The sequence below is a fragment of the Nipponia nippon genome, unplaced genomic scaffold (genome assembly GCF_047370975.1).
Source record: "Nipponia nippon isolate SJK-2023a ecotype South Korea unplaced genomic scaffold, ASM4737097v1 scaffold_12, whole genome shotgun sequence".
Taxonomy (NCBI): domain Eukaryota; kingdom Metazoa; phylum Chordata; class Aves; order Pelecaniformes; family Threskiornithidae; genus Nipponia; species Nipponia nippon.
In genome coordinates, this window is record NW_028262313.1 from 279,595 (window position 1) to 298,659 (window position 19,065).

General features: G+C 66.0%; 1 protein-coding gene across 2 annotated transcripts; it reads right to left on the reverse strand.

Annotated features, from left to right (window-relative positions):
• Nucleotides 1-1,769: 1,769 nt before the first annotated feature.
• On the reverse strand, nucleotides 1,770-18,774 carry TSC22D3 (TSC22 domain family member 3). Of its 2 annotated transcripts, none has more exons than XM_009465004.2 (3): nucleotides 18,309-18,774; nucleotides 3,637-3,688; nucleotides 1,770-3,061 (listed from the first exon to the last, which is right to left on the reverse strand). In XM_009465004.2, exons 1-3 carry the CDS (start codon nucleotides 18,629-18,631, stop codon nucleotides 2,816-2,818), a joined length of 621 nt encoding a protein of 206 aa, XP_009463279.1. In that variant the 5' UTR covers nucleotides 18,632-18,774; the 3' UTR covers nucleotides 1,770-2,815. The 2 variants fall into 2 exon arrangements, with proteins under 2 accessions (XP_009463279.1, XP_087604331.1); XM_087748205.1 differs by lacking the exon at nucleotides 18,309-18,774 and adding an exon at nucleotides 4,013-4,192.
• Nucleotides 18,775-19,065: the final 291 nt, after the last annotated feature.

Consider the following 19,065-nt stretch of genomic DNA (forward strand, 5'->3'; position numbering starts at 1 on the left):
GGCTGCCCTGTGCCATTGGCTGGGACTGTGTCACCCCACGCTGGGGACAGGAGGAGGCTCTGCCCGCCCGTGGGAGGAAGGCTGATCTGGAGCAAGTGGTTTGGGGCGGGTGGGTTTTGCCGAGTGGTTGCGATGAGCCGGGCCTGCCTGGGTGCTGTTGCCTGACTCCCCTGCACAGAGGCATGCGAGGGCTGTGGGGAATCCCAGGGCCATGGAGAAGGGACAGAGGATGGGGAGAGGTGGCAAACAGGGCTCCATACTCCAAATGCCATCGCTGCATCTGTCGAATGCAGCTGGGGTGTGAGATGCAGCAAGGCCAGATCAGGTACAGAGCTCATCACTGCAGCCCAAACCTTCCCCGGGCAGAGAGGTGCAGGAGGATGGGCAGATGATTTCCCAGCAGCTGGGAGCCCGGTAGCACCCCTAACACCTACTATAGCGAAATGGCCAGTGCAAACACAGCTGGCATCCAATTGCCCTGGGACAGCCCTTCCTGGAGAAGCGGTACCACCCAAGAGCCTGGCAGCGCTGGGGGTGTGCTGCATGCGTGCCCCCCAGCTTGCTGCAATGCGTGTATGTGCAAGGGATGTGTATATACATGGTATGGGGGTGCCTGAACCTGTTTGCACACGCATGCACCCAGCAGGTACTCGCACACTCAGGGCACACGCATGTGCACACTGAGCCCTTGCACCAGTGTCTGCAGGGCTGCCTGCGTGGGCTGCGGTTGGGTCCCAGCCCTGGGACTGACAGGACGGGGAGGGGACAGGCACCCCGTAACGGTTTCGAGACCCCGTGGCCTGTGTTTTGCTGTTTACCCGGCGTTTCCAGGGAGCCAACCGTCCTCAGCTCCCTGGTTCTGCTGTGACTCACACTGGGCTGGGGCTGAGTCACCCTCGCTACGGCAGAAACCTAAAGCAGTGCTGCTGGCAACGCAGGCTGTGGCCATCTACCAGCTACCTGGGGCACTGCCGGACCCCTTCACTGGGCTGGGGATGGCTCCAGCTGGCTGAGAAGTCATGTCCAGGGTGTAAAACCACAGGGGAGGATACTGCACCTAGCTGCAAACATCCTGCCAGCCTGGGGCTCTGCTCACACACCTCCTGGCTTTCCTGGTACCCACCAGCCTTTAACTCCCACCCCGATGTCACAGCCAGCCAGCATCCCCAGAGATGGAGGGGTTGAATCCAAGGCTGTCTGTACCCTAGGAAAGGGTTGGGGCACCTTCAGCCCCCATCCAGCACTGTCCAATCCAGCTGACCCATCCTCTGACCCTCATGCTGCGTTTCGAGATAGTTTGAGGAGGGAAAAAAAAAAAAAAAAAAAAAAGAAAAAAGATCAATGATGTCTATGAGAAGCAACAGAACAAGAGCCGGGCTGGGGGTGCATACAGCCCCGCACAGCCTGCAAAGGCTCTCCTCCCTGCTTGCCTCCCAGCCTGCCCTGCTCACAGGCACGACACAGACCTGCAGGCTCAGGGCACCTTTCCCTACCGCACACCCAGCCCCCGGGAAGGGGGCGCCTGCTCACATCTCCAAAATCCCATCTTGGCTCACCCAGGGTGGTTTAGGGGGAACCGACCCCCCACCCAAAGGTGCTGACCTGCCAGGTTTTCCCAGTGGGGAGCAGCAGCAGCCCAGCCCCCAGCAGGTTTGCAGCAGTGTCCTCACCAGTCCCATCCCAGCAAGCCTCAGCCCCTTTCCCAGTGACCCAGGCTGACCACCTGCCCCCCACCCCCCCAGCCACAGACACACAGCTTGGGTCACACGTTTATATAAAAAGTAGAGTTTATTGCCATTTCTACCTAGATTTACACAACTGTATCAATCACCGCTTCCGACGTCAAAAGGGACGTCCTGTCACTTCCCAGAGAGCTGGCCGGGGAAGGTGGGGAGCCCAGGAGCACGGGCCAGCTCCCCCCAACCCAGCGGGCTGGAGCACAGCCCCTGTCATGGCTCTGCCCAGCGGTCAGTCCGGATCCTCCTAGTGCTGCCACACAGCTCTGTCACGGTGGATGCCAGAGAGGGGTGAATCTGTCCCCTCCTTCGGGCTGCTTGCAGTACTGGCCGCCCAGTTACAGCCGCTCGCCATTCCAGTCTTGCCTCGAATCCCCCAGCTGTACAGCAGTGGGCACGGCTGGCCCAGAGCAGGGCACCCCACAGCCTTGCGGGCACCGCTCACACGTGTGTTTATACATAGATACAGCTACAGAAGCTGCCCAAACTAATAAAACAAGCTTTTTTTTTCCTTGTAATCCCCACACTGATGTGCGTACAGCCATGCACTACGCCGCAACTGCCACCACCGGTGCTGCTCAGTCAGGTCTGGGTTCCAGCATGCTCCTGGGTGGCGAGTGGAACAAATCTGCATTGCTCACTAAACAACAGTCTTCCTCCAACGTCAGGCTTTGCCAGAAAGAGACCCCCTCCCACACAGGGCAGCAAAGGCACGGGACTCGGCATGCGCTCCTTCCAACCGTGGATTCCCGTTGAAGTGCCAAAGGCCGCCTGGCACTGCCAGGGTCTTGCGGACACGCAGGATTCAGCAGAGCCTGGGACGGGCAGGCTGCAGATGTACTCCTGGCACACGGCGGTTGGATGGGGAGGGGTCAGCTGCCTGCGTCTCCCTCGCAGAAGAGCATCCTCGTGCAGGAGACAGCCCCTGGCTCTGCTGGCTGGCCGGGGTTGCCCGGGGCGGGCACGGCTCAGCGCCGGGCTCTGGCAGTCCTTCGTGTGAGATGAAGGCGGAAACGATTTTGCAGGAGATTAAGTAGAAAGAGTTCTGTGGCTCTGCCCACCCCGAGGACAGAGCCACCTTACACCGCAGAGCCCCCCGAGTGCTGGGCCGGGGCAGCCGCCCCGGGGCTCTGCTCCTCCGGGCACAGGACCTCCGTGGGGAGCCGGGACTGGAACTTCTCCAGCTGCTCAGGGCTGGCGAGGGTCTTCAGGAGGCTGTTTTCACGCTCCAGCTGGGAGTTTTTCTCCAGCAGTTCTTTGATTTGCTCTTTCAAGACCTCCACCTCCTCCCGCACTGCATACATCAGGTGATTTTTCACAAGATCCTGCAAAAGACCGTGGAAGAGACCGATCACTTGATGGTTATGCCCTGGGGCTCGCTCCCACCCTGCCCCTCAAAGCGCTGCCCCCAGCCACTCTCCAAGTACCACAAAGGCTTTTTCCAAAGGCTGTCCCCCCCATCCCACCCTTGCCCGGGCTTGGTGCTCACCCTGTGTAGCCCCCCCCAGGCCAGCACCCATAGCATCCTGTGGGTCCCCCATCTCCCAGGTCTGGGTGCCTCCAGAGGCACTCCCCAGCTCCCCCCCACCCCCTTGGGGGTCTGGCAAGCTGCAGTCCCCTGTCACCCCAGGGACCTGGCTCGGTCACCCCCCATCCCCGGAGGGTCCTCCCCAGGTCCCCCCCTCGGCGGTCTCCCTGCGCACTGCGGCGCTGCCGGAGCCAATGAGCTCAGCCAGCTGCGGCAGGCAGACAAAGGAGCTGCTCTGCCCGGCAACGGGCTGGGGAGCAGAGACCCCCGCTCCGGGCAGAGCACCCACCCGGGGAGTGGGGACCCCCCCAGGCAAGGGCACCCGGGGGGGGTCACGGAGCAAGGTGCGCGGGGAGCAGCACCGCGGCTCACCATTGCCTGCTCGATCTTGTTGTCGATGGCCACCACGCTGGCGCCGGAGGCACTGGAAGAGAGCAGAGAGGCAGAGCGTTAGCAGCGAGCCCCCGAGCACCCCCCTTCCCCGGGGATCCGTGCACCGGGACCCCTCCCCACCCCAGGCCGCCGTGCACCGGGGCTTCCCGCTTCACCGCGGATCACCGCACCGGTCCGTGCCCCCCGCCCGGAGCAACAACGCACCCGGCCCCCCCTTCAGCAGCGGCAACGCGGCGGGCTCTCCGGGGCACCGCTGCACCGAGACGCCCCTTCACCCCGGGCAACGCACCCGCCCCCGGCCCCGCAGCAACGCCCCAGCCCGCGGCGGGGCGGCCGGTACCGGGGCTACCCCTACCTGTTGTCGAGCTTCACGGAGACCACGTCCCCCCCGAGCAGGGAGGAGAAAAAGGAGATGGAGAAGTTGTGGAGCTGGTAGACAGCCACCTCCATGGGGGACTGGTACATGCCGGTGCTCATGGCTACGGCTGCGGAGAGCGAGGCGAGCAGACGGGACGGAGCCGAGCGCACTGCGCTCCCCCCCGCCGCCCCCGCTTATATCGGCCGTGCCCGCCCCGTCGGGCGGTGCCAGCGGGGCCGGGCCCGCCCCCCCCCCCGCGCCCGGGGCTGCCCCGGGGCTGCGCCTCGGTCCCCGCCGCCGCCGCCGCCGCCGCGTCTGCCGGTTGTACCCCAGCCCAGCACGGCCCCCTCCCAGCGCACGACCCTGCCCCCCAGTACTGGGTCCTCGCGACTCTGCACCCCTAATCCGTACACCCACTCCTGCACCCCTCGCCTTCTGCAGCCAGAGTCCTGCCACCCCATCCGTCCCCGGCACCCATCCCTCCGCCCCCCCCGCCTCAGCACCCCCTTCCCGGGCTCCCCACACGTAACCGGGATGGGGGTTCAGCTGGGGGGGAACCCGCTTGGGGGACTGGGGAAAGGGGGAAACACGCTTCGCATTTGGGGTGTGCACCCCTGCAGGACCCCGCACACCAGGATCCGCCGGGGTGCAAAGGGCGGGGAGGAAAAGGGGCAGACGCGGGCGTGCAAAGCGAAACCGGGAGCGCAGAACAGAAACGGGAGTGGAAAAACAACGCGGGCGCGCAAAACAAGACCCGGAGCGCGAAACAAAACCGGACTGCAAAACAAAACCGGGCGTGAACAACACCACCGGCGTGCAAAACAAGGCCGGGGGTGCAAAACAAGGCCGGGGGTGCAAAACAAGGCCGGGGGTGCAAAACAAGGCGGGGGCCCGCCCCGTCCCGCCCTTGCGTAACCCGCGGCGGCGGCGCCGGGGCCGCGCTCGGGGAGGGGGGCGCCGCCCCGCGGCCAGGGCCGGAGCTGCAGCGGCGGGGGATCGCGGCGGCCGGCGGCGGGGGGGAGCCGGGGGCCGGGCCTGCGCTGCGGGCGCGGAGCGGCGCCCCCGCCTGTGCACACGCGAGTGCGAGCGCCGGAGTCGCGCCGGAGTCGCGCCGGAGTCACGCTGGAGTCACGCTGGAGTCACGCCGGCTCCGCCACCGCGCCCGCGCAGCGACCTGCAGACGGAGCGAGCGCGTCTCCTCCGTGGGGCGGAGGCAAGGCCCCCCAAAAGGGCCCTAGCACCACGGGGGGCCTGGGGCTGGCACTGCCCACCGCAGGTGGTGCTCCCTGGTGCTCGGCCGCCCTCCTTGGCCGCCCTGCTGGCCCCAGGGCTTATCTCTGCCCTCTGGACCTGGACCTGCCGGGACTTTGCTCAGCACCCGGGCGGCCACCCCGCTGCTGCCCGCTGCCGCCGACCCTGCGGGGCTCATCCTTCGCAAGCCAGGGTGGGTGCTGATGCTGAACGAGACCCTGTGAGAGAGCTGACGCCACGGCGCAGTGTCCAAGAAAGCATTAGTGCTGGCAGGGGCACGTGCACCCCAGACATGCTGCAGAGGACCCCAAATCCCCTGATCCAGGGGGTGCTGACGGTGCCCGGCACCTGGCTCCGCAGGGAGCGGCCCAAGGAGCCTCACTGGCGGGTGTGCTGCTGTGCCCCTTCCTCCAGGAAAGGGCTGAGGGTCAGCAGAGGGGTATTTCCCCATCAGAAAGGGAAACTGAGGCACAGCATGGCTGCTGCTTAGAGCAAGGCGCTGCCAGCTTGCTCCCCAGAAAATCGCACCCCAACCTCCCAGGGCAGGATGAGGACCGCGGTGTCCTCAGTGGCGAAGGACACAGGCACCCTGCGCGGGACACCGTGCTGCCCGTGAACCACAGCCGGGCGCGTGCGGGTGCCCCGAGACACACAGGTTTGATGTGGGGATGCGAGAAAGTGTCTTCTCCTCCCCGGTGGGGGGATTGCGCATGGGAGGGGTGCTTCTCCCTGGCGGCACGTGTGGGACCTGTTCGTCCCTCTGTCCGCGGGGGGATGATGCGCACCCCCCGTGCCAGCACCAGCCCGACCCATGCAAAGCCGCTGGGCAGGGGCTGAGCAGGGGTCTGGCGCTGCAGAGAGCGGGCAGGGGCTTGTCCCCCCCAGGCCCCGGGGCTGGCGCATGTCTCCCCCCCGCCCGCGGCCAGGCCCTACTCACCAGTCCCTCCTCCTGAAGAGGCTCGGGGAGTACGGCGGCTGGAAGGCCATGCCGGGTGCCTGCGACCCCGCTCCAGCCCCTCTGCTCCCCGGCAGCAGCCCAGCGCCCCAGCAGTGATGGCGGCTCTGCCCGCAGCTGCGTCCCCCCAGCCTGCCGGGTGGCAGGGACAGCCTGGGTGCCGGCTGCATCCCGGGGCCACGGACATGGGGTAAACACACCGGGCGGATGACCTCAGCAGCGCTCAATCGGCCCTTTCAGGGGCTGGCGGGCCAGCGTGCCACCCCGAGCCACGCGGGTGCCGAGCGGCGAGCGGGTGGCTGCCCCCCTCCACGGGCGATGAAAGGCGCTCTGTGTGCGCTTGTCCCCATGGTGGTTGGTGGTGGGCAGGGTGGCAGTCCCTGGGACACGGGGCACAGCTCTGTCCCCTTGGCCAGGACAAGCCCAGGCCACCCACGCGGGGGGTCCTGCTTCCCATCGCAGCTCAGGGAAGGTGCCCATCTCACTGCGGAGAGGGCAGGGGAGAGGCATTTTCTCTCTCACGGTTGGGCATGTCACTGGTTGTGCCACCTTCTGTCTCCTGCAGAGAGGTGGGCAGCAGCAGGGAGATAGGGTGGGCAGACCCCAGCCTGCCGCGAGCCCTGGCAGCCGTGCCTCGGTTTCCCCACCTCCCCATCTCGGGTGCTACAGCAGCCCCAGACCTGGGCCAGCCCCCTTCCCAAAGGAAAGCCCAAAATCATTAGTGCCAGGGACCAAGGGCTCTAGGACAGACCGGAGCCTGGCTCGTGGCTCTTGTCTGATGGCCCTGGGGCCCCGGGCCCTGCCCAGCCCCTTCCCGAGGCGGCGCTCGAGTTCAGAGGGCTGGGGAAAAGCTGGTGATTTCCACGGCTGCTGCAGCGAAGCGGGGAAGTGCAGCAGCATAGCACTTTCGGAGGAAATCGCTTCAGCTCTGCCATCTCCACTATTTTTCCCGTGGAGCTGGGACTATTGCGAAAATAAACATAAGTCAGTCGCTGACTTCCCTGCGGCCCCTCCTGGGGTCCTTCCCAGCCCTGCGCAGCCCTGTCCGCGGCCATCGCTGCTTGGGGCGCAGGCACCCCAGCTGTGAGGCTGGGAAGGATGCTGCTCTCCTCCATGAGACCCCCAGCAGAGGGATGCTTTTTAGGGATGGAAGGGCAGAAGGCTCTGCTTTCTCAGTCCTCCCCAGCACGGAATTAACGAGGAATCCCAAGGCAGCCTGCTCGGCCGGGGGCAGGCCGTGCTGGGCACGGGGGCTGCCTCCTCCCCCTGGCACAGCCTCAGCAGGGATGCAGCCCACTGCCCTGCAGCCCCTCGCCCGCACACCCCCTCGGGGGACAGGGCTCCTGCTGCAGGCACCCGAGATGTCTCGCTGGGTGCACACAAACACGGGCACACCTCGCAACCCATACATGCACGCATACACGTGCAAGGCCTGCGTGCACATGCACGTGCAGGCCCTGCACACACAGGCACACCCACACAGACACGCCCACACCACTTGCATGCACACGTGCATTTTCTAGCCCACACGGGCATGTACCCTGCACACAGACGCACACCCTGCATGCACGCACACACTCATGCATCCTGCACACGCATGCATGCATGCCCATGCACTTGTGCATGCGCACCCTACGAGCACACCCCTCCTGCATGGAAGCTGATGCATCCTGCACGTGCGCTGCAGATACCTCCCCCTGCACAGGCACACGTTGCCCTGACTCACAGCTGACGCAGACGCAGACGCAGACCCGTGCATGCACACGCGGTGTCGGCAGCGCGGGGTGGGGGCAGCCCAGCTGTCCCCTTGTGCAGGGGGGGAGGCACCCCCAGCCCATTGGGCAGCCACACTGCAGCCCACGGGCATCTCAGAGGTGGGAGCAGCAGCTCACAGCTCTCTGCCGGACCCCCGGCTTGTGCTTGCCTCTCCCCAGGGATCTGCACGGGAGCCCCTGCGGGCTGTCCGAACGCCTCCCACAGCAGCAGAGTCCTGTGTGGGGCTCCCGCTGCGCCCCGAGCGGCGGGGGGCCCTTTCCCAGCCCCCTGTGGCCCCGGCAGACAGCCTTGCCGGGCTGCTGGCCCCACTCCAGCAGGGCTGCTGGGATCCGCTTCCTCTCCCACCGCCCCGTCCTGCTCCTCTGGGGCCTGGCAGCAGCAGAGCAGGGTGGGCAATGTCCCTCCTTGCTCTTCCTGAAGAGCAGGGGGCCATGGACCTGCTGCTACCCTACGGCACCAGAGGCCATGGTGATGGGCGCCTTGGAGCAGGCTGGGCGAGAGGGTCCGGTGCTGCGAGCTACATCCCTGGGGCAGCAGCACGGCAGCTCTTGCCTCATGTGTGCAGCTATGGGAGGTTCGTCAGGCAGGGCTCCGGCTCGTGCCTGTGGTTATTTTCGGAACAATAACAGCAACCGCGATACAGTGTAATTGTGACACTAATTGTTGCGCTCTCTGGGGGAAAAAACCCGTGGCTGTCATGGAGCAGCTAGGAGAGGTGGTGAAACCAGCCATTCGCTGGTGCCTCCCCCAGCAATGGCCCTGCAGGATACCCCAAAGCTGCTAGCAGCCCCTCAGCCAGCCCGCACACAGCCTGTCCCCCAGCCTGGGAGATGCCAGCCTCAGTCGCCAGGGTGACATTTAGGGACCACTCCCTCCTCTGCATCAGGACGCGGAGGCACGAATGCCGCTGGGCTGCAGCCCCCACAGGGCCACGCCTGGCTGGAGCACGGGACGACGGGGAGCAGGGTGATGGGATCGTCTCTCTCGCCTGCTGGCACCCCACACCTGCACTGTGCTGCGGGTCAGGGGACACGGCCCCATCCCCACCGCCCCAGGGACGAGACGTGCTATTGCAGAGCCTCGTGCCCTGAGCCTGTGCCAGGCACTGTGGTGTCACACACCAAGGGATGCCCAAGCCCTGTCACCTGCTGGTGGGAACTGGAGGGACAGCCGGTGCTGCAGGAGCAGCCCTGGCTCCTCAGCCTCTGCTGTCCCCCAGCTCCAGGCCGTTCTTGCTGCTCTGTGGCAGCGTTCCTGGCTTGCTCTCTCCCAAGGACTCAGTTCAATGGGAGGAAGGCCCTTCAGAGGGTCTGAGGCGTGGGAAATGTTTATTGCCTGGCCTCGGAGACACTGGAGAGCAATACGGAAAGGCGCAGAGCCAAAGCTGCCCAGGCTGCTCGGCAGAGCCAGATCCCCAGCTCAAAGGGTCAGAGCAGAGGGGGAGAGGAAAAGCCACTGCTTGCAAACACGCAGCTAAGAAAACTCTGCCTTTCACAGCCTGAAATCCTGCAGCCGTGGCTGTGCCGGCCAAAGGGACTGGGCATGCCAGCACCAGGGCCAGCTGTGCCCTGCAGGAGCTGAAGGAGGGGTGGCTAGGGACATCGGTGATGGCTGGGGCTTGTGGAAGCCCATGGTGGGAAGGGCAGGGTGTGGGACAGGTCTGCGGAGACCTCAGTCTTGCCCCGCAGCCCTATCGTGGTGCTGGGGAGGGGGAGGTAATGCCAGGGTGCTGCCTACGGGCAAGCAGGCAACTGTGTCATCTGCTGTCCCACTCGGCAGTCCCACTGCCAGCGTCCCAAACTGCGCCCGCCTGCCCTGCAGTGCCGGCGTGGGGCTGCTGTGCCAGTCCCGAGGGCCGAGGGGCCAGAGCTGCTGGCTGCTGGAGCACACCAGTTGGCCGGCTCTTGGTTTCCTCATCCTGGAGGTGTCCTGGCCAAGCCGTTTACTGCAGACTTGGCACTACCCCCGGCTCAGCCGGTGCCTTCCAGGGGCTGCATGGGACCTGTGGCAGCCCCATGCAACCAGGAGCCCTGTGACACGGGAACCTGGTTCATGCCCACCAGAGCCTTGGAGGGCTCATAAATCCCTCAACCCAGGGCATGTGCTGCTCCAGAGCAGAGGGCAACCCCTCCTGGGTACATCTGTAAGGCAAGCCCTGCCTGCAGAGCCAGTGCTGCTGGCCTTGCTAGACCTGGTCTCAGTCCCAGGGCTAGGGGACACCAGAGCAACGGGGAGAGCTGCACAGGATGGTCACGGCCTTTGCAACGCTGGGGAAGCCCAGGGAGGGTTTGCAGTTGGGGAAGGCCGATGGGGAACCTGTCCTCCCCTCCCTTCACCACTGATGGAGGCAGAGCGAGCTCCTGCGGGCAGCGGGGACCTGCGGAGCGCTGGAAGCCGTGGGCAGGGGACATGGCTAACCCCCCCGCCGGGCAGCGGGGCACGGGCAGGGATTGCGGCGCGGGGACTCCTCCAACCTGTTGGGCTGGAGGCAGCGTGGGGCAGGAGGAGGGAGCCCTGGCAGGCTCCCATGTCCAGCTGTTGGGCTGCCTGCTTCCTCTGATAAAGGTACTTGGCTGTACTCCCAGTTCTGTGTTTTCTGGTGTACGAGTGCACACCCCAGAGCCGGCTTGCTGAGAGCTGCAATTTTTCTTTCTCTAACTTTGTCACCAGCCCCCCTTCTTCCGCCCGTGCCCCTCACCCAGCGCACCCTGGTAGCAGCTGCCCTCCAGCAGTGGGTGCGAGGAGGGGACATCAGAGAGACCTGGCTCTGGCACAGCCCTCCCCACGATGCCGTACATAGGAAGCCCACGAAGCCATGGCTTTCCCGGGCACACCGGGGTAGGAGGGGAAGAGGAAAAAGGGCTGATCTGCTTATTACCAGCCCTGGACTGCGCAGCCCAACCTCTCGCCTTGCCTGTGTTTGTCAACACCAGTCCCACGCTGCTGCCTGCGCGGCTCGGGCTGCCCCAGCAGGCGCCCTGCCAGGGGCCGTGCAGCAAACCTCGCCACCCCGCTGCTCCCCTGCCCACACCCGGCCTGTGCAGGGTCCCACAACCACAGCATGCCGGGGGGAAGGGGGCAGGTACGGCACAGCCCAGCAAAAAAGCCTGTGGCGTTGCCACGAGCATGGTGCCTGGCTGCAGGGGTGGGGGAGCACAGCCTGCCCCTGGCCACGCTCCCTGCCTCCCGCCGGTCAGGGATGCCCAGCCCCAGGGAGGACGGGCGGCCTGAACCCTCAGCAGAGTTTTCATCCACAAATCTGTCCGCAGAGCAAGCATTTCACACCCACGGGCCCTGTGGGGTGGAGTCCCGTAACTGAACTCCATGTTATCACCTCCCTTGGTTAGTCATGCCCTGCCCTGCAGGTCTTCTGCCAGCCCAGGCTGTGAACTTCAGGTCTGTCCTCCTTTTGTAGCCCACTGTATCATCTCAGACAGTCCCAGCTGGATCATCCCCAGATCCTGGCTGCCCTTCTCCAGTCCAGTTTTGGGGAGCCGGGGACAGAGCGGAGGTGGCCATGATGCTGAAGGGACCCCCCGCAGCACACGGTGCCCTCGAACCCCAGAGCGTGCGGCAGGCGGGGGCTGCCAGCCTGGGCTCTGCCCTCCCCGAGCCCCTTGCTGGCACAGAGCCGGCTTTTCCGGAGATCCCCAGCCCGACAGAGGAACCCCAAGGCAGGGCCTCCAGCATCCGCCGAAAGAAGTCCTGGGCCGCTTTGCAGGCAGGAGCGGGCGCTCCGGAGCCACGCTCGGCGCTGGCAGCGGCTGCCCTGCGGCTGCGGGAGTGCCCGGCTCGCTAATTGGAAGCAGCTCGTTTATATAATGAGAGGACAGAGGCTGGGAAGCTGCGAGAGAGCAGCACGTTGGCACCCCGTGCAACCAAGAGCTGCTCTTCCAGCCCAGACTAACCCACATTCAAGGAAACCCTTGAATCCTTCACCTTCTCCTTTCAAAGGTGCCTGAGCTTTGCGCTCTCCTGCCTGGCCCCATGGGGATGCTCGGGGGGAGCCCCAGCAGCCCCTCGACGCCCCTTCCCCGGGCCCAGCTGGCGGCACCCAGCGGGGGTGCGAAGCCCGGGCAGACACAACCTGGTGGGGGTCAGGAGCGGGAAAGGAGCCGAGCTGTGCCAGCGCGTGAGCCAGCCGCCTCGTGAGCCAGCCGCCCCGCAGGAGGTCAGGCAAGGACGTGCGCTGGGGCTGCACAGTTTCAGCAGAGCCGGTTATTAATACCCCGCCTGGCCTTTGCAAAGAATCCCGGGCATTTCAAACTGGGGACGCTGCGTTAAAACCCTCCCCTTGCTGACATTTCAGAACAATAACAACATGAAAGACAATAAGCTGCTGGCGGGACGCATACCTGTGGCACTGCCGTGGCTCTCCGTGTGCCCAGCCTCAGCTGCCAGCCGTCACCTGGCTCGTGCCAACCCTCGGGGACAACCTGAGACTGTCCCCTGCCTCCAAGCCACCTGGAGCAGTCCTGCTCTGTGCCACGGGGGGATCACTGGGATGGTTTCGCTTGAGGCCATGGGGCTGTCTTGTCCCCTGCCCCGTGGCATCGGCCACCCCGCTGCCCACCTGGGCAGGGCTGCCATCCCCAGGGAAGTCGCAGCAGGGGGTGGCGAGGACTGGATCACACCCTAACACCGGGGCCGGGGGGCAGCAGGGCAGCGAGGGGCCAGGGCTTCTGCTCTGCCACCGGAGTCATTCTGCAGCAAAAGCCCCTCAAATCTCTCTCTCTCTCAGCACACAGACAGGGGATGACAAACTCCTGTCCCGAAGCCAGCAATGTGCGGCACCTGGATAATTATAACTCGGAGCTCATCGGCAAAGCATGGCTTTGGGACAGGTTGCAGCCTTTAATGCCTCTCCAGCCCTCACCCCCCGCCCCGCCACATACCCCGGGGTGTCCTCTGCCCTCTGCAAACAGGGTCTCAGTCGCTTCCCAAGGGCAGGATCTGCCCGGACCCTCTCTCCCCTTGGCAGCCACCTTACAGTGCCTGTACACACGCTGCGGTCACATCCCCCGTGCGCACAAGTGCCCTGAACCCCTCCATCCCACGCAGGGGCCGGCTTTAACCCTCTCTGCGCTGGGAGGTGGCTGGGGAGGTGGCACTGGGTCCCAGCACAGAGGAGCACACCAAGGGCATGGCGTGCCCGCAAAGGCATTGCCCATGGCACCCACATCTGTGCCGTCAGCCTGGTGGGAGCTGAGATGCTGGCCAAGCTGTAAAAGGCTTCCCCTGTGTGCCAGCCCCAGCCCCAACTCACAGCCGAGCTCAGCAATACCGGCCTCGGCACCATCCAGGATCGGGCCACGTGTCCCCAGGGAAGGGAGGAGCATGATGCTGGAAGTGGAGCGGGCATGATGCTGGGACCAGGGCAGACCCCTGTAGCCGGCTCCAGCTCCAACCTCTTCCACACCTAAAGTTCAAAGCTTGAAATTTTTCAAGCCCCATGGGGCTTGAAATTTCTCCCCATGGGGCCACGCTGCCCGTCCCTGCCTGCCCTTGGGACACCTACACCCTGCCTGCTCGGAGCTGGGCGCACGCCCTGGCAGACAGGCAGCGCCTGAGCATCCGCAGGAGCCTGAGGTGACGGGTTTCTGTGCAGCTGGTGCTGCTCACTAGACCAGCTCAGCTGTGCCAGGCTCCCTTGACCATAGACATGTGGCCAGGGGCAAATGGTTTCATCCTGAGGGGCTGGAGGCGCCGAGCAGGACTCTCCAGTGCTCCAGGGCATGTTGGGGAATCTCCTTGCTGAAGGGAGCTGGGTCTCGCAGAAGCAGGCAGGAACAGGCATGGTGCACAGTGCGGCACATGCCGCCGCCAGCCCTGCCGAGCCGTGCCAAGTGCGGTGTGCCACGGCCGAGCCTGGTGCTGCTGGGCTTCCCTGGCCAGGAGCCCCTGCAAGCCTGGCCTGCGGGGACATCGCCGCGAAGCCTGCTGGGTCATGGGGTGGGGGTCCCGGGGTGGCAGGATGCCCATGATGGAAACCAAGGCGGGCACAGCAGGCTGGCTGCCTGGCATCTTCCAGGCGGTGGGAGGATTTGGGCATGCCAAGGTCAGCTACTCCCCAGAGCCAAGGCTCTTGCTGCTACAGCAAAAGCTCCCCAGCATCTCGCCAGTCTGCAGGGCTCGGCAAACCACGCCACAAGACACGGGTCAGGCCACGTGCAGCTCTGTCCCATGAGAGCAAAGCAAACAAATAGCCGGCGCACCGGTCCCGAGCGGGAAGGGTGGCTCTCACAGCCCCCTCCCCGGGCAGACCTGCCCCCCAGGGCCGGGGAGGGCAGCGCGGCCGGCGGGATGGCTCTCCAGTCTCACACCCACACCTCTCTCACGCTCACACGTGCTCCTGCGCGGCCCCTCTCCCGGTCAATGCCTCCTTGTTGCTCCAGCCCACTCGGCCAGCAGGAATGCGCTCCCCGGCCCCACCGCCCTGGGATGCCCTTTAAGCCCTGGCTCCCTCCTCCTCCTGCATCGCTGCTGCAAAGTCACACCCGATGGATGGGAACAAATGGTGCCGTGCCACAAATGCCACCCTGGCATCGCTGCCTGGGCAGCTCTTGCTCGCCAGCCCGACCCTACGGTGGGAAAGGTGGTGCTGCCCAGCTTCTCCCGCCCTGATTTATCCTTCCCCCAGCCTCTCGGTGCAGCGCGGCGCTCCCTTGCCTCCCGGCAATTCCCTTGGCTTGCCCAGGGCCCGGCGGAAGGTGGCCCCCAGCCCCTTTCACGGCTCAGACCAAAGGGTGGGTCATTGCCCACCCTCTTGGGTGAAGCAGCAGTCCTGCAGTCCCGCAGTGCCCGGAGAGGGTCCGGCTGTGCAGAGATGTCCCCTTGTTGCCCAGAGCGGGACAGGGCACAGGCTGGCCAGGCTGCCAGATCTTATCCAGGAGAGGCTGGGCAAGGCGAGCTGGCACGGGCTGGTCGATGTGGGTGAGCAGGTTGGCACATATCTCGTCTCCCCACCCCAGAGCCAGGTGGGGCCCTGCTTGAATCACACACCAGTATGCACCCGGGAGGGTGCTGCTCTCCCCCCGCAGCGCTGACCCTCGCCCACGTTGCCGGCTCCCCTCACCCCCCAGCGCTGGGGAAGGTGCCACGCTGTCACGGGGCTGCTCTCCCCAGCCCACGCTTGGTTGGGCTCGCGCCTGGGTCTTGGATGAGGAACCTCAGTGTAACATTGGCATTGCGGAGACCTTTCTGCCCACAGTGCTGGCATCTGCAGGGAGGAGATGTGTCACCCAGCCAGCATGGTGGTGGCTGCCTCCGTCTACCTGGTGTTTCTGTGTGAGCTTGGCCCCTTGGCACTGCCCAGGGCTCCTTGGAGAGCAGTTCATGATGCCCCATGTGAGGGCATGGAGGGAAGAAGCCCTTTTTGAACAGGATCCCACGTGCTCTCCAAGCAGGAGGGTTTCCTGCAGGAGTGTCAGCCCTGTAGGAAATTGGTCCAGAGCATCCCTACCTTGTGCATCCCTCACAGCACCCCTGCAGCGAGCAAAGAGCATGGAGAGCCTGGCAGGGACCACCCAGCCAGGGGGAAACCCCCAGAGCCAGGCTGGAAATGCTGGATGTAGGTTGTCCGAGACCCCAAGCACTGATCTGACCCCGACTTGCAGAGCCCAGGGCTTGATCCAGCATGGGCTGAACTGTCTCCAGCAGCCCCAGAGCCAGACCCAGACTCCAGATGCAGCTGCTTGGTCCTCCTGTGCCGTGCTGGACTTCGGCCACACGTGAGCAAGTGCATCCACACGACCTCCCCGTCCTCTTGTGCCAGTGTAGGAGCACAACAGCTAAAACAAGGGGCACAAACCTGCTCGGGTTCCCTGGTGCCAGCAGCAAGGGTGCCCTTATCGGGCCTGTTATCGGGGTGTTTCTCTGGCACCCACAATCCCCTGCTTTGTATGCTATCACTTCTTGGGTATCTTGGCTCATTCCCCAGGAGGAGAAAGTTCAGGCTGGAGCAAAACAGCAGCAAACACAGGTGTGGGCACACCTGCCTCCAGTGCCCAGGGCCGTGCCCCCAGCTCCCACACGCCGTGCCACCCAGGGCCGAAGGGGGATCACCTAAGCAGCCTCCGGACCAGGCTGGCAGCAGGGTGCCTGGAAGCAGGGTGTGATGGAGGGACACCACGGCTTCGCACCACGCTATGGCACAGCCTGTCATAAATGGGAATGCCCGGAGCCTCTTGGGACACAACACACACCAGGGCACGGAGGACAGGCTTGGGCACTGCAGCGAGGGGCACCGAGGGGCACAGATCGGGAGAAACGCCGGTCCCCTGGCACCTCTGCTTGCTCCCTACCTCAGCAGGGTGGGCCGATGCTCGCCAGGAGCACCGTGGGTCCTGCCCCAGCAGGGACGAGTTCGAAAGCAGCAAGCCGTGCCCACATCGCCCGCCTCTTGCCCGTGGGCACTGTCACCGCCTCCCGAGGCAAGCAGCCCAGATGCCTGGCTCCGACACCCAGCCCTGGCAGGCCGCGCTGGGGACGGTGCCTCGCTTCCCCTCTTCACCCAGGATGTCAGCTGGCTGCAGCCTCCTGGAGCGAAGGGAAATCTCCCACTCCCGTTTTTCTCCCGGCTGGGTGGGCTCGCTGCTCACCGTACAGCCGGGAGCCCACGCCGGGTGCCGGGTGCCTTGGCGGGCGTCCCGGCTCCTCCTTTCCCACCTGAGCGGCAGCTCGGCATTATGTAAGTGCGGGAAGAGCGTCTTCACCGAGGATGGCTCAGAGCGAGCAGCCTGCGCAGCGTGAGACGCTGGCTGGGGCGAGGAGGCGTGCGCGCACCGCCTGGGTGGCTCGCACGCGTGGGGCAGCCACGTGTGAGCCCACCCGCCTCCCCGTGCCGGCAAGAGGAGCGAAGGGTGGCTTGCATGCCCGTGCACAGCCCAGGAGCATGCCTACAGGTGCATGTGCATTCAGGGAGGGGAAGGAATGGCGAGGTGTCTGCAAACACGTGGGTGCTGCCGCGCGCCCCACCTGTACGCTACCCCACCCACGGCAGAGGAACGAGCCCCAGAGCCGCTGCCCGCCCTGCCAGTCACGCAGACGCCTGCCACATACGCACGGATGAGCCACGTGTCCCCTCAGCCCTGGGACTGTCCCACCTGCTGAAGCCACGGCCAGCTCTGGGTGCTACCACCCTGCGGCTCCCTGCGGCACCCCCTGGGCCAGCTCGGCTTTTCCAAGGCTGAGCTGGAGATCCCCGGGCCTGCCAGCCCAGAGCACAGGCTGCTGCCCGTTGTCTCACCAGCCCTCCAGGGGGGCCGGGCACCAGGGCCAGCCCCAGCGGAGGGCTGGAGGTGCCAGTGCAGGACCTGAGACAGCTCTGTCCCCTCCCCACCCCTGGGGTCCCCCTTATCAGGGCTGGAGACCCTCATCAGGGCTGGAGACCCTGCGGGGTGGCAGCCCCGGGCCCCCCCATTCAGTCTCCTCTGCCTGCAATGCCGGAGCAGGGGAGCAGGGAGGGACCCCGCACTCCTGCCTTCCCCCCCAGCCATGGCGGGGTAAAGCCCAGCCCTCTGGCAAGTGGATGGGCCCAGTCCCACGCACGTCCCGCTGCTTGGGTGCAGGCAGCCCGGAGCAGCCTGCTCTGAGCCGAGAGGGAGCAGCTTGGTCAGGGGCAGAGTCTCTTTCCAGGGACGGGAAATACCACCCAGGCCAAATCTGTCTCCACTCAATTTACTCCAGGGAGAGACAGGGAAGCTGCTGAAAGAGCAGGACCTGGCAGCAGGACTCCTGGGCTCCCTACCCAGTTTCTCACCAACTCTAAACGTGGCTTTTGAGGCCGCACAGCTGTTTCCCAAGTAACAAGCTGCCCTTCTCCATGCAGGTCTAAGAGGATGGTGCCTATTTGACACTGGACACTGCCTATGCCCCTGCAGGCAACGTCTGCCTGGATAAGATGTAGCCACGGAGATGAACAGAGAGTCCAGGGGCCGAGACACACAGCTGGAGGCTGTTGTCACTACCCGGAGGGACACAGGGCACCAACAGAGGGGCACCGCTGGCCATCGTGGGGCAGAGCCACCCGGACCTGCACCGGGGACTGGGCTGACACCACCCATGGCGGGCAGACTGGGCTCCCTGCCACGCACGGCCGCTCATGCTTCTCCCTGCCTAGAGACCCCCGACGCTGCCACCCTCCCAGCCCCAGCCGGGTCCCCCTGCCCCTGCCAGCCCGGGGGGCCGCAGGCCCCACTTCTCGCCCCCATGCTGCCAGCTGCCAGCTCCCGAGCGCGCAGCCAGCCCGGCTCCGGCTGCAGGGGCATCCAGCACACGGGCAGCCCCTCGGCATCCGTCGGTGACACCCACCTGTGGAAGAGCAGGAGGATGGAGAGCAGGGTCTGGTCGATGTTTCTGTTGCAGATGCCCTGGTTGAAGAGGTAGCAGGGGTCCCGCACGACGGGCTCCAGCGAGTCCTGGCGCATGATGGAGCTCAGCTTGTCGGTGTTGAGGTTCTTGCGGACCAGCTGCTCCTGCAGCTGCCGGAAGCTGCTGACGGTGGGGCTGCCCAGGTTGTTGTTCTCGCCCCGGGCCCCCTCCTCCAGCCCGCTCCGGTTGGCCAAGTCCAGGCAGCAGCTGCAGCAGTCCAGCCCCACGGGCGACCGGCACTCCTCCACGGGCGACGAGGACATCCCGGGATCCCCCCGCGCGTTGCCACGGCGGCGCAAGCGCGGCCGCTCCCGGGGCGGCGGAGGGCGAGCGGCGGCAGGACGCGCCCGGCTGCCGAGCGCCGCGCACGGCCGCCCGCCCGCCCCGGCCCCGCTCTGCCCGCGCCGCCCGCCCCGGCCCCGCTCCGCCCGCGCCGCCCGCCCCGGCCCCGCTCCGCCCGCCCCGGCCCCGCCCGCCCCGGCCCCGCTCCGCCCGCCCCGGCCCCGCCGCGCTGATTGGTAACGGCGGCCCCGAGCGCACGGGCCGCCCGCGCCGCACCCCGCCCCGCCGCCGCCGCCCGCCCCCGGCCGGTCCTGCCCCCGGCAGCCCGGCGCAGCCCGCGCGTGGGTGCCCGAGGTGCTTTCTGCCCCCCCGCCCCGGCAGCCCTGAGCCAGCAACGGGCCCTCTGGGGGTGCGC